Source organism: Parambassis ranga, chromosome 13, assembly GCF_900634625.1.
Source record: "Parambassis ranga chromosome 13, fParRan2.1, whole genome shotgun sequence".
NCBI classification, from domain to species: domain Eukaryota; kingdom Metazoa; phylum Chordata; class Actinopteri; family Ambassidae; genus Parambassis; species Parambassis ranga.
The window spans coordinates 1,037,017-1,051,278 of NC_041033.1; the positions used below are offsets into that span (position 1 = coordinate 1,037,017).

The following is a 14,262-nucleotide window of genomic DNA, read 5'->3' on the forward strand; positions in this document are numbered from 1 at the left end:
TTATCTCTTTAGCAGTATTTCTTTGACAACCACTTTAGCTTCAAGGTGGGAATTGTGGCACTGCGGCCATCACTCCCGAGATGAAAGTAAATATTGAAAGAACGTGGATTTATTTAGCATGGTTACTCTCTTCCATGGCTACTGCACTTTATTTTCATTTTTGAAACAACACTATGTGCGCACATATCCTCTGGTATGTTGTAATGCCTTCGCATATCATATAAATAATCATGGTGGGCCGCCATGGCCAAAAATGCCAGGGCCATTTCTTGGTCCCAGTCTATCCCTGCTGGTAGTAGGTTGCACAGAAAAGGAACCATATATTGACATAAATGTGTTTATTTGACCATTTAATAGACAAAATTCTAAAAGACAGCAGCATCTGCCATGTTAATAACACGTCAAAGGTAAAAACTTACAAAAATAAATAGCTTAAAAAGGAAGCTGTAATAATAAAATAGTATAGTCCTTCACTGAAGGGATACAGGCCTAATGCTCAATCTCTTTTCTTTTATAACATACTGTAAATTAACAAGGAATGAGGATATCAAATATACATACAAGAGTCAAAAACAACTGTGAGTGTTTGCTTATGAGGCATTAACAAATCGGAAAATGAATAAAATTAATTGTATTTGTTAATGTTATTTTTCATATACAAGATACATATGCTTATCGTTTAACTTAACATCTCCACAAAAAAGAAAAAAAAAAAATTTGTTGTATTGCAGATTGTTTGTACCACACTTCCTCTAAACTGCATTGTAATGCACCTGGAAAAAGGCTAAAATTAAACTATGGGGCAGAGGAGAATTCTCTGTCATGTTTGTTTTTTTGCTAGGAATGACCAGTCAAGCTACAATTTAATAAGATAAAATTTTTACACAATGTGTAAGCTCAAATTATGTTTCTATTAAACCTTGACAGATATTATATAAGTTATAAGACCTGTAACTTTCATTTATTTTAAAGTTAGGATGTTGACTTTTCCCCCAACATTCTGAAATGAACATCAGAATTGTGAGGAAAAACCAGTCCAAACATGGGAAAGAATACCCTGATCTTAGGTACGTATGTCAGTAAAACAGCTTGATTAAAGCTCTGTTTGGGGTGGAGTTCTGTAAAAGACAGGTGGAGGTATATTTACACTTTGCTGGTGTTTGACAGCAGGTTTCATGTTATTGTTCTAGACCCACACGGCTAACTTGGGAAAAAAAGCTACCTTTATACCATCCAGGAAAGTACAATTCTTTTTAAAGGGGATTAGAAAACTTTTCATTCTGGAGAAAACCATAGATGACACATAAACAAAGTGGACATAGCCTCTGGGTCCGACAAGTGAAGCCAAGAGGAAATATCTTAACCTGGCATTGCTTCTAATGGCCAGCAGGGGGAGACACCACTGGTTACAAAAAACAGTCCAACTGTGTTGAAGACAGTCCCTTGACTTATTAACCTCAGTAAACATTTTCATAATAAGTTTAAGGTTGGTCACTTCTGGCTCCATTAAACCACGATGCCAAAGGCCAGACTTGCTGGCTATGTCTATTTCTGTTATACAGTCTGTTGGTTAAACACACACCACACCTTCATCTAGCATGTATACATAGCATCACATGTATAACCTGAGGTAGATTTCCATTGTGTCAAATGTCAATAGTGGTTGTTAAATGTCAACAAAAGATGACAAAACAATATTTAGATAAAAGCACTTGATGTGACCTAATGCAACCAGTTGGTAACATGGATGGATCATGAAGCAGCGTGTCCTGGGACACAGAAATACAAAACACCATAACACCACTCCTATGTAAGAGCAACCTCCGTGGACTGAACGAGGCATAGAAACACAGGTACACCATGGCAATGTGAAAATAAGTCTGGTTTAGTTGTGTTGGTTTTGTATCACTGTTGTTTCACACATGTTCTTTGTTATTTTGTATCTTTCTGCACTCATGCATGTGTCACTGTGGATGTTTTGTGTATCTTTGTAGATGTTTTTCTCCTAGAATTGCTTGGCCATGGCACCCGCTCAGTAATCCATCCATGGTTGCTCAGTGCACTCAGGCCAAAAACAGAAAGTTCACTGTACTCATGTTCTTCATAAGCAGTTCTGATTGAAGCACTCCCCAGATATTGGCTCTGGGATTTTGTTCGGATCACACTTCTCTGCTTCGACAGTCTTTCCAGTATAGTCTATGCAGAAGACGGTGCGGCGGCGCTCCCCCTGGCCACAAGTTCGTGAGCAGGTAGACCAAGGTCCCATCTGCCAAATAGGACATGGCACATCACCGCATGGTCTGATGTCTGTGGGCTTTAGATCTTTGTCGCACAGATTGGAGAGGAACCCGCTGCTGTCTCTGCATTCAACATTCCTTCTAGACCAACCAGATCCACAGCTCTTGGAACACTCAGACCACTCCCCCAGCACCCAGTCAGGCATGTCAAATGGATGGATCACATGCAAAGACAAGGACAAACCTTTCTTCTTCTGGAAGGTCACATCACTAGGGATAAAAAAGGTATATTTGATTTTGGGAGGGTTGGCATCCCCTGCAGTGGCCAGGAGTTGAATGGTGACGGCTTCCTTCAGCTGCCTGAAGCTCTGGATCCTTTCCAATGTGGTTGAAGAGCCACTGTACTTCAGCACAGCACCAAGCACTGGAATGTCCTGCTCCACTGTGGATACAGAGAAGTTACCATTGAGGATGTAACCGCCACTCTCTCTTTTTATAGCCAGGTAGTTCCCGTCATGTCTGATTCCTCTGTGGCTTCGCTGTTTGATGTCAATATTAGTAGCGCCAATCGGAATTGTGACAATGTCACTGTATCCATAGCTGAAAGAGAAGACAAAGACCTGGTTTAAATAACAAACACTTTGTTGTTATATAATAAAAAAATTCAACATTTTGGATATTTTTCTTATTTGCTTGCTTTTGCTCTGTGCCAGCCCTCTTCTCCAAGTGAAGCCCTCCTTTTTGCACTCCCTTGGTTTGCTTGTGAAACTGACACAAACCACAAAACATGCCCAAATCCCTTTACCACATACCACAATGAGGGGTTTTATGCATAGCATTCATCTGCTTTCTCTATCTCTTGTGTATAACAGTAAACAGTAAAATTGGTGTAACAGTCTTATCAAAATAGCTCCCCAAGCAGCACAATGCCAGAATATGCCAAACAGGCAGCTGCCACTTTGCAAATATCTTGTCTTTATCCATACCATATGGATAGGTACTATCTCTTTAACTGGGTTCATCCCAATTCCTGACTTTCAGGACACAACAAAAAGCAGTAATATGAGTGCAAAGAAGACGGGATACAGAAATTTTGAGCAAATATGCAGGGAAGGTAGGGAGAGACAGCACAGTTGGGAGTAAGAATTTTGAATTTGTACAGAAAAATTGTCCAAAAAGAGTCCTATCATCAAAAATGGTCTACCTGTTGTTATAAGAAGTCGTGAAAGAAGATTTGTAACTATCAGTGCGATCTGTTCACACACTGGCAGGAAGAATCAATCTATTATTACAAGTGGAAAGTTCTAAATAAATGAGCTGCTGATGTCCTCATCCCAGGACAGTGATGTCCCTTTACTGCAAGAGCCATCAGAAGAGAAAGGTTTAAACCAGTTGAGGGCAGGGCTTATGTCAGGTTCCCATTCTGTTGTCGGGCTCTTTTTTTTGACAGTCTCTTGATTTTCGGTTTTTATTGTGATAGTTCCACCCTCCCTCTCGTTTCAGATGCCTTGTCCCTCCCTCCGCTGATTACCCGCCCTGCCCTAATGCAATCCACCTGTGTCTGATTCCTGTGTACTGACCCAGTTTTTGTATAAACTTTGAGATTTGCTTCACAAACTGAACCCGTCATAACAGCGTATCCCTTTATGAAATGAAAGAGGTTTATTCTTTTTCTCATGAAAAATAAGGATTTTTAAAATTTTTTATTTTTATATTTATCCTATTCTTATTGTTTCAATTTCATTTTTTTATTACATCTTATCTTATTTTCTGTATTATATCTATTTTGTATTCACACTTAAGTGTTTGTACATCGAGGGCCTGAGAGAAACATTTCAAATGTCCTCTTACAGGCAGAACTGACAATAAAGTTAACTATGCTTTGTGTGTGTGTAGTTGCACTACATGTCGTTACATGGCATGTAAATCTGTTTGTTGAAAAGTGGAGTCTTTTAAATGAAATCTCTTCGTATTAATTTTTTTTTTTTGCTGCAAACCTTACAAATAATTAGGCTAGGATAGAAGGGAATAAAACTAAGGGTATAATCTCTGATCAGAACAGTTAAATTAAAAACAGCAGTTTAAAAATAAGGTTTTTACAGTCAACAGATGGTAATGATTGTTAGCTGCATGTGCATGGTATGGTACGTGTTTGACACGTGAGGTTTTTTTTTTTTTAACAGCTCTTACGTTGCTTTGTTATAGGAGCCTGTGATCTTTCTGCAGGTGAGTCCACTTCCTCCGCATACTCCACACTTATCAAACCTCTTGTTGGATCCAATGACCTGGTCACATCCTGCCTTCACACACTGGCCTTGGACACACACAGATGTGGTGTCAGGGCCACAGGTCGTCCCATCAATCACCTGCAGGGGCACAGCAAGCATTATTTTATATAGGCATGCATTCAAAAGATCATTTGCAGGTTCAATCCACTGTGTGAGGTGTGCTGTTGAGTGCACACACTTTACCTTAGATTCAAACACTTTAAACTCACTGCTGCCTCTGGCCCTGCAGAACAGCTTACATCTGTCTCTGGGAGAGACACCTGCATACTTTGGTATCCACTGTTTCATGTTCCCATTGTGGTCCAGGTAGTTGGGGTTGTTGTACCTCTCACACTGCTCCTCTCTAAAACTCTTGCCTATAAAAGAATAAACCAATAGAAGAATATGTCACACTTTCAGTGGAACAATGTCCATCATTCATCTTTTTTACAGTCTCTGATTGGACATGTTCATTCTCACCTTCAGAGTTGTCACATTGCTGTACATTGCAGGACTGGTACTGAACCCTCTGTCCCTCACAGTACTTCCCTCCGTTTTGAGGTACAGGGTTAGTGCACTCCCTGTAGGAGAACTCCACCCCGCCTCCGCATGTCCTGGAGCACTGCTGCCATGGTCCCCACAAGCTCCAGCCACCGTCCACAACCATCTGCGGTGAAACACACAGGAAAAAAAAGAGGAGTCAGAGTAGGTGGTTAGAGCACAGAGCCAAAGGCAATCTCAGCTGTGCAGCCTAAACCACAGTCTGGGCTTCTGGGTTTGAGGCCGCACAGTGTGTTGGCGTGCCGTGACTCAAGGCTAAATCTGTGTTGAAGTTCGGCACGCGCCTGCTGTCTGCCTCTACCCACATTCCTGCCACATGTGTCACTCACTGCTAGTGGAACCTGACATGCTGAAACTTTGTGCAGCAAAACTAAAAGAGAGAGAGAGAGAGAGTGTGTGTGTTTGCTTGCTTGGGTGTCCTTTCCAGAGATTTTATGAGTTTGGACCAGCTAACATCCCAACTGCCAGTATGTCTGGATTCATAAACAGATGTGTGTTCATAACACCAGGAGAAGATATCAAGGCAAGGCAAGTTTAAATGAAACACTGAGATCTACAAATGTTCTGTAAGGACATGTAAAAAAAACACATCATGGAGCAGCTACATTTACAATTACTGCACTGCTGTGATATTCTACATGAGTATTCATCCATCTTTGACTTAAAATTACCACACAATCGCAATAGAGAGAGAGAACTTAACAAAAAAAGCTAATAAATAAATTTTGTATTAATTATGCTATAAAAAAGAAAAAGGTCTTGGTAAAGCTAATTTCTATGATATCTGTGTTTGTACTAGGAGGACTTGTACTGCAACACAAACTGAAACCCTCAGGCATGCATGAATCATGACCATATTTTCTCAGTTTATCAACAAACCATGTGTGAGAAAAACATTGGCAGGCTGCTGAGGACGATTGGCTCAAAGTTGTTGACTTCTTAGTTTTATGAGTATAAACGTGATTATTCTGTTTCTTAGTAAATGAGCAGTGCTCTTCAAAAGAAGGCATTTATTAAAAACCACAGGAACACCTCTCACCAGTGAGCGAGTGCAAGTAAATAAACAGTCAGCACGCAAGATGCAGCACAATGTTAATGAGGCCTTGAAGAGAACACAGAGATATATTACATGCTTTTAAAACTCTTCTCTTAAAGTCTTAAAGCTGCATTAAATCTTTAATTGACAGCATAATTACATGTTCTCATGTCAAAGATCTACACTGGCTGCAGCTAGTTGTTTAGTATACACGACTCGGGAAATATCTCAGAAGACAATACATGACTTCTTTGAAAGAATGTCACCGGTAATCTTTCTTGATATCCTGTCGATGACATCATTTCATTTTTTATCCTTTAAACTTATATTTAACTGTGTATTCCAACTTTATGTACACACACATTAGTTTTCCTGCCTTGACCAATGGCAGTGTTTGCCATTAAAGAAATGGGACGGAAAAAGGGGGCAACAGCCTGTTTGGAAGAGGGTAAATGAAGAGCTGCACGACCATCTGTGTTACTCTAAGCCCATGGAAGATACTTTATATGCTCTAGTATGGTTCATTTCAGTCCTGAATTAATGATTCTGTTGTCTTTCTTGAAATAATTCTTTTTTTTTTTACCAGTGGCTGCATCACATCCTGGGTAGACATGCACTCCCCATTGAGGCAGGTCCCGTTGGGGCCACATGGGGTACCGTCTGCCCAAGGCAGGCTGCCGTTCTTGGTGGAGCACTGCGGAGTCCCTTCCTCTTGGCACCACAGCTGGCTGCAGTCATCGCTGTCTGAAGTGTTGGGGCAGTGGATAAATTCCTCTCCAAAAATCTGCTGGCACTGTTGGTCCAGGCCGTACTTGGTGCCTGGCAGCTCTTTTGGTAGTGGCATGGTGTCCTCTGGGAGATCCAGCAGGCAGTCCCCTGTGTCAGTACAAAGCATACGGCTGATTATATTGTGGTTTATGGAGATTATGGGTTTTGTACTGTACTGTGACAATTGTAAATGTGTTGCTCTGTGAGTGTGGTATGACAACGGTGGAAAAATATTTAGGGCAAGTTGTGTCGTGACTATAAAAATGAATAATTTAACTTTAACTAATGCAGTACGTTTTATAGGCAGGCCAGTGTTCTAAATCTGGACTTTTGACAGCTAATCTAAATCTGAATTTATTCATTATTCCTCTAATGATCTGGGGTTTTTTTACATTCAATGGGCTTTTGTCTGCAGTTGTCAATGACACCCACAGTTCGGAATGAACATTCTCAGCCACATGAGTTTTCGTTGGAGACATTTTCCAACTGATAAAGAACACATTTTGCTGACACCAGCTGTTGCTTTTGGCTGAGGAACTGGAGAACAGGAAGAATTCCCTAGTATGACTCAGTGGAAAAGAAGGTTCACTGATAGGTCTAGTAAGGATACAAACAATACAAGATGCACAACATGAAAAGTAGGAGGGAGAGAAGTGGAGAAGGAGACGAGTGAGGAGAGATGGATGTGGAATCTAGAGCATGATAAAGTATCCCTACAACCCATAATTTGAGGGGAGAGACATGTTGAAGCAGGAAAGGCTTTGTTCACGAGATGACAGGAATGGTGTGTTTTATACATCTGTGAATCAGCCGCAGTGCCATGGCAGGCGTCTACTTTGGCAGAAAGTCTCCAGATTTATTTTTGACACAGCTGAGCTTGAAATATTTCTTACCATGCCCATTGTCAAAGAATTCAGTGATGTAGAGAGCACTGCAGGGAGACCAAGGTGCTGTCTTGTTGAGACTGACAAACAGTGGAGCCATCAGGTAATGCCCTCCCAGGTCCCCAAATAGCCTCTCACACGTCTTGGAGTCATCATGAGGCATGCTCAACACATGACCTATGGGACACAACAACAGGAACATGTAAGGACAACAAGTGTTGGTTATGGCTATGAATGACTTTTAACCTGCTGAGAATGTGACCCAACCAAGCTCGTGTGCAGCTGTGAAGGCAGCCTGCAGGCCGTTGTCTTCGATAACTGAGCAGCTTCTTTTGGGATCGCACATCGTACCAACATCGGCTACACCCAACGTGTCACAGCTCTTCTGTCCACAGATGTTCTACAGCACAACAATAAAGAAAATATAACACTTGTGATCATTTAATTAGTAGACAGCCTGTTTTTTTACCTTTATTCAGCAAGCCCAATTCTAGCAGGCCTTCTTGTGTGAGGCTCAGCACTAACTACCCCACCATGCCGCCCTCTTGTGTGTGACATCCAGGCTTTAACTTATATTTGTAGTCAAATGCCCAGCTAATGACCAACAAATATAGCACACAATCACCTCCACAGCATAATCAGCTGCAGTATGTCAATAAGGATCTGTATGTACTGCTGTGCTCTGAGAACAAGTGACATACTGTTTCTGAAGGCCATAAGTCAAATAGAACAGCATAGCAAAAAGCCACAGTAACATACCACAAACAATAAACACATGCTACTAGAATAAGAGCTGCATACCACCAGCTGCTGTCTGATCTCAGCTCTGCAGCTAGAGTTGTTTCAGTGCCATGGAACACAAAAATTTCCACTGAAACATTCAAACTATGTAATTGCCATCAGTTCAGGTTGTGAAGTGTAGTGTTGAGCAATCTCTCTGATTCATAACAACTCCTCAGATTTTCCACTATTTAGTATTTAAGAAATGCCAAACATTTGCTCCATATATTGTTGATCTATGATATATAAACCCCTAAAATGTTGTTTGAGTTTGCTTAAAAACAGTTAAGAGTATTAAAAGCATTCTGTCAAAAAGTAAATAAAGTAAGTATACAGGCAGCCCTGTCTGCTTATTGTATTAATTATGAAGAATGGCAAATCTTCAGTATCTGCTTACAGATCAAAATATGTTGGTTATTGTTTCCATCAATGAAAAAAGCAATAATATCCTCTGTATGCAGCCATTCACAGATGCAATGTGGGAAAATGAACAGCATGGTGTATCCATGGTGTATTTTTCCCTGCTCAAGGAACAACCTGGCTATGTAGGATGGAGACAGATGTGTTGATGGCCTCGCCTCAGGCCCTGTCTGCAAAAACCACAAGGCACAACCTTCTGTGATGCAAAAGACATCTGGACTTGGGGCTGCATTTTGAACACAGCTTAGTGTGTGTTTGTACACCTTGTTCTACAACAGCAACCATCACTCTTGTATGCCGACATGAAGATGCTAAGCTAAATGTATGTGTCAAAGCTAAAAGGAACAGAATAGAACTACAAACACATAGTATGACATCAGTACCTGCACCAACCCTCTCTATGCCTCTTGCTTCCATGGTACACATTTTCAACCCCAACCGGGCTACACCCTCAAGCCTTGACCATTTTAAGTGGCTTCATAATGTCAGGGCTGATTTGTGGCAGCACTAAAGTTAGCTGATCCACGACGAGCCTTCCGTCTTCTTATTTCAAAGCATATCTCCGCGGAAATGGAAAAACAAACACAAACCGGGTTTGCATGAATGATGGCTTCCCCTGATTCAACAAATCTAACACAAGACTGCACAAACCCATATGTTCTATTCATCATTTCCCTGATCCGGGGTCAGATTTACATGCTAACATCGTTTGGTAGGTAGGTAAATGCCAAGCCTGTCATCAAATCAAGCCGCAAACCAGGCACAAGCTATAAAAATTTAATAATAGAGAAGTTATCCGCCTAATGTATTGTCTGCTAACACCTTGTCAGCATGCACATACCAGATCCAGGAAGGCAGCCAAACACAGCAGAACAAACCAATCACAACATAAACCCTGAGGACTAGTGAACTTATTTCCTGTGGAGGCATCCATGAAGCACAGTTTGTTTGCCCTGTGTTGACATTTTCCTAGCTTAAAAAAGATTACACCTACTCCAAGTTTTCAGCATCCTTAAATTACCCTTAAGACTTTCTATCCTGACCTTTACTAATGTCTTGGCCTAATATCAAGGCCTTAAATGCACCTGTGTTACTGAATGACACTTTGGGTTCAGATAATTGTTGTGTGATGTGTGACTGTGCTGCCTGTGAAACCACATTATGTACCACAGCTGGTCTGGGACTGAATTCCACCAGGGCTTGTTTCATGACTCATCCTCGCTTCCTTCTGAATGGGAAACAAACTACAGCAGACTATCTTGGGAGAACACTCACTCTGTTGCACACGTGTGTCATTCACCAGACCATGCTATAAAAAAAACCTTTGCTCGAATCATCCGTTTTTGTCACTCTTGTGTACTCTGCAGTGTTAGGGAAGTTGTTGTGGGCAATGCATTGATAAACTAAATTGACTGTGGACACATAGCCAACTGGCACTCTGAAGTATTAGCATTAGCGTTCTCCTTTGGTCATCAGAAGTAGTCTCATAAAAATACAAATTTGACAAATGTTTTGCATCACAAAATCTTATATGCAGATAATGGAACATGTTATTTCAGAGAGCTCAACATACATTTCTGCAGCTGTGCATGGAAACTACAGCAGACCTGTGTTCACTCACCTCTCTTGTGAAGAGCATGGCAGTGTCATAGTGCTCTGGATGCCTTTGGCTTGGTGGATTGAAAAGCTGCTGCCAAGAACAGAAGTTTCGCAGTACCACGCCTCCGTTGCTGGAGATCTCTGGTCCAACCTCCTCATCCTCCACCACCAACATCTTCACCACCACCATGTTCACTGAGTTCTTGATGCTGGGGTGTTTGTACAGCTGGGCAGCCATGGACATGAGGGTAAGAATGTAGTGCTGTAGAGAGAGGACATTTAAAAGCCCAATGATGTATGAGGAAAATCTTTGCATTATGCTAATCTAATCTAATGACATCATCTAATGGCCCCAACCACATGATGATGGTATTAACGTTCTCATGCAAAGTAGTTTCACAGATTAACCAAAAGTAGAACTGTCCCTTTAAGCTTAAAAAATATATTTTTTGCTTTAGTTTTTTGCAGGTGTTAATGCCAGAAATTATACAGATTGAAACCTGCCCTCTGCTGGTCGATGTTATAGCGTTTTTGAAAAAATTGTGCAAAATACATTTTGGCCTTTTTGATCTGTGACTGTAAAAAAATGAAAGATATAAAGACGAAATCATACATACATGCCTCTATGTGTTTTTCCAATGCCACAAATAAAACATGACAGTGTATTATCTTACCAGACACTACACTACTGTATCTGTACTCCAACACAGATAAGAGTGTCTCACAGAATACCTTGATATTCAGACAGCTGTGTCCTAATCTATCTGAAAATGCTGTTAAACACCTGTTGCTATACAGTATTTTCTGGATTCTTTTTGTGGGTGCAGTGCCCATGTATTAGTATGCATACTTATGTTTCTACTGGACAAGAACCTCTAAAAACCAATAAACTCTGTGCTGCCTTTAATTGTAATGACAGGACTGATATCGAATAATAATAGAAATTATTGTTTGTTCATTGGCCACAGTGGCATCATGGAAGGTGGAGATGGACGGGGATTTCTACAGCACTGTCCTTGAGTTATGTCAGAGTAGAGATCTGGTAAATTACAGTAAGTAAGCGACTTGTGGCATGATGTGTATTTAGCTAAAAGCCCGTTTTTTTTTCTAGGGTGGGATAACACCCTAAGTTTTTCCAAATGCACTGTACACACACACCCACGGAACCACATTTCATTTTCTTGCCTGGAGCGACAGGAATAACCAGCATAAATGGAAACACATCTGTGTGATTTGTATTACATTCCACATAAGAGCAGTTCATCAGTTTGAACTTTGTGTGCTTGACCCTGGTGCTTTTATTGATGAGACTTACTGAGGAGCAATGTTGGTGGTTTGGCAGCTGAAGAAGATAAGTTGAGTGTTTTATTTGCCATGCAGCAGGAAAAGCTCACTGTGATGCTGTTATAATACCAAGTAAAGACAGATTGGGATAAATATTGAACGCTCTGTGGATCTTCCCGGATGATGCTGAAGATTTGTTGCCAAATCGTGAGCAAGTCCTGAGGAATGTGGTTCAGCATTGCTTGCATTTCTATTGCCTGCCCTCTTTCTTAGCCTGTGGAAAACAGGGAGCCCACCACTTTCCTCCCCAAGGTCCCTTACTGCCAAAACATGTTTTATGAATCAGCAGAGAAAAACAAAATCTTGCCACTATAATTTTTAGGCTATGAATTCAGATATTGCTGGCAGGAGAGGAAAATAACAAAGGAACATGAGCTGAAGTTCTCTGCACTTTCTATATGGACAGTTTACATTGAGAAATTCAGCTGAAAGGTTTGTTTAGGTTCCTATAAACTGTATGTTCAGGAAAGAATGAGATCATTTTGACTGACCTTTATTTCATCTCCATAGAAGTGGGTCATGGTTGAGTCTGCCACCACCAAAGTCTCTATGAACCGTGGCGCGGAAACAAAGCGTCTCCGGCGAGGTTCCCTCCGTGCGTCACTGTCGCCGTGCGTAAAAGTTTCCCCATTGTGCCTCACCACTCTCTCATTTGCCGCGTGATCAAACAGAAGGGGAACACCGTGGCTCTCGGTAAATATCCTCCTCTTGATGACATGCAGCTGTACGGCAGAGTGTGGCCCCAGACCTCCGCGAAGTTTGGGCTCAATTAAATACTCTTTCCCCTCCGTTATGAAGGAGCCAGAGATACCGGAGCACAAACTGACTGCCACAACCGAGTCCTGATCTTGGTCTACGTTCCCCGAGAAAAAGCAGCTTCTCAGCTGTCCTTCACTCTCCTCTGTCTTGTTCATAGATTTCTGGAGATCCGCGTCCAGGTCATGTTGGGCACTTGGAGCGCTGCGTAAAGCGCCAATATCTCTGGCTTTAATGCGCTGTATGGTGAACGAAGGCGCGATGAAGCTGGTGTCTGGTATGAGATTTAGAGTCATGTCCCTTCCAAATGCACTGAGGACAAACTTCGGATGCTCCTCGCTTCTTTTCCAAAACCGGCCGCTGAGCCTTCCATTTATCCGAACAGGTACAACATCCTCTGACTCAAATGGAGAGGCAAGTGCCGCGTTGACGACGCACAGGAGTAAAAAGACAAAACACACAGTAGTACACATCTTCTGCAATGGAAACTGCACTCAATAGTGGTAAAACTACATTCACTGTATGTCCTTTATCTCTGGTAAGTGGTGCGTCGTTTCCAATTACTTATGAAAATTAAAGTGATTCTCCAGTGCTGTAAAGCCAGTCTTGGTCACAGTAATCTATGCCTGGTGTTTAATTTCAGTCAGTCTGAGCTGTCGTTTCTAATCCCCTAACCTAGCTAAGTCCCGTTGTACCACTCACCAGCCCCGCTGCCGTCTGGACACATCGGGGGTATTTATACTTTCTGCTCTTCCCTGGACATGAGGGGGGTTTATTTTTGATATCCTCCGTTGCTGGAAATTCTCCTCCCACTCGCACTTCATGAGAAACTCGCGAATAAAACGGATCCAATGAGAATAGGCCGACACTCCCCCCTTCTGAAATAGCTTGACAACCGCTCTCCTATTATTAACCCAGCGTGCTATATGGCACTGGCAGGACATCTATACTACGCATAGCTGGAAGTCCGCTACGCAAGTTATTTCGAAGCCGTGTGTGAGTGGCAGGCCCCCACAGAGCCCGGAGGCCCCCCCCAGGGCCGACCCGCTATATCCCCTGCACAAAAGACCGCTGCTGGACGGAGAAAGACACTGTGTGTGCCTGGAACTGACCGCCACCTCAAACACTGGGAATGTTTAATCACATTATTAGAGCGATAAAGAAGAATATTGCTCTTTAAAAAAGTATTTTGCATAGATATCTTCCACAGAGATTATTTTATACATAAATAAAAAGTTTTCAATTTTAAATTAAAATATGTTTAATCTTGCAGATTTGGACAATGTTCCACAAATTATTGTTTCGAACTATAGAAATATTGTACTTTCAGTGTCTCAAATTTCACTGCTGTATTACAGGACTCAAACGCTGCATGCCAGATAAAGCCTGTATCCCTATACAAAAAAATGGTCATGGTGGCGCTGTTCAACACATAAACCGCCAGATGGCACCAGAGTACAACAAAATAAGTCCCGAGCTGAAGCTTTTGTCAATGTCTAGCTGGGAGCAGGTGTCGCTGTCTGCGCGCATTTAAGCTTGTAGACCATTTACAGTTCAACTTAAGTCATATGAATAAGGATGTAGTGATACCAATGTTTTCATGCATTTTT

The 14,262-nt window shown here is 41.6% G+C and overlaps 1 protein-coding gene across 1 annotated transcript; it reads right to left on the minus strand.

Annotated features, from left to right (window-relative positions):
- Positions 1–337: 337 nt before the first annotated feature.
- Positions 338–13,444, minus strand: LOC114444959 (A disintegrin and metalloproteinase with thrombospondin motifs 8-like). The gene is made up of 9 exons (XM_028419866.1): positions 12,388–13,444; positions 10,575–10,814; positions 8,021–8,153; positions 7,763–7,930; positions 6,685–6,977; positions 4,985–5,171; positions 4,709–4,881; positions 4,428–4,603; positions 338–2,837 (listed from the first exon to the last, which is right to left on the minus strand). Exons 1-9 carry the CDS (start codon positions 13,123–13,125, stop codon positions 2,102–2,104), a joined length of 2,844 nt encoding a protein of 947 aa, XP_028275667.1. The 5' UTR covers positions 13,126–13,444; the 3' UTR covers positions 338–2,101.
- Positions 13,445–14,262: the final 818 nt, after the last annotated feature.

Bases quoted from the DNA above. Each gene is read 5' to 3' on its own strand.
- LOC114444959 (XM_028419866.1), bottom strand. From the start codon at position 13,125: ATGTGTACTACTGTGTGTTTTGTCTTTTTACTCCTGTGCGTCGTCAAC. The intron at 10,815-12,387 runs GTCAGTCAAAAT...CTCTCTCTACAG, and splicing joins TCTATGGAGATGAAATAAAG to CACTACATTCTTACCCTCAT. The intron at 4,604-4,708 runs GTAAAGTGTGTG...GTGCCCCTGCAG, and splicing joins TTAAAGTGTTTGAATCTAAG to GTGATTGATGGGACGACCTG.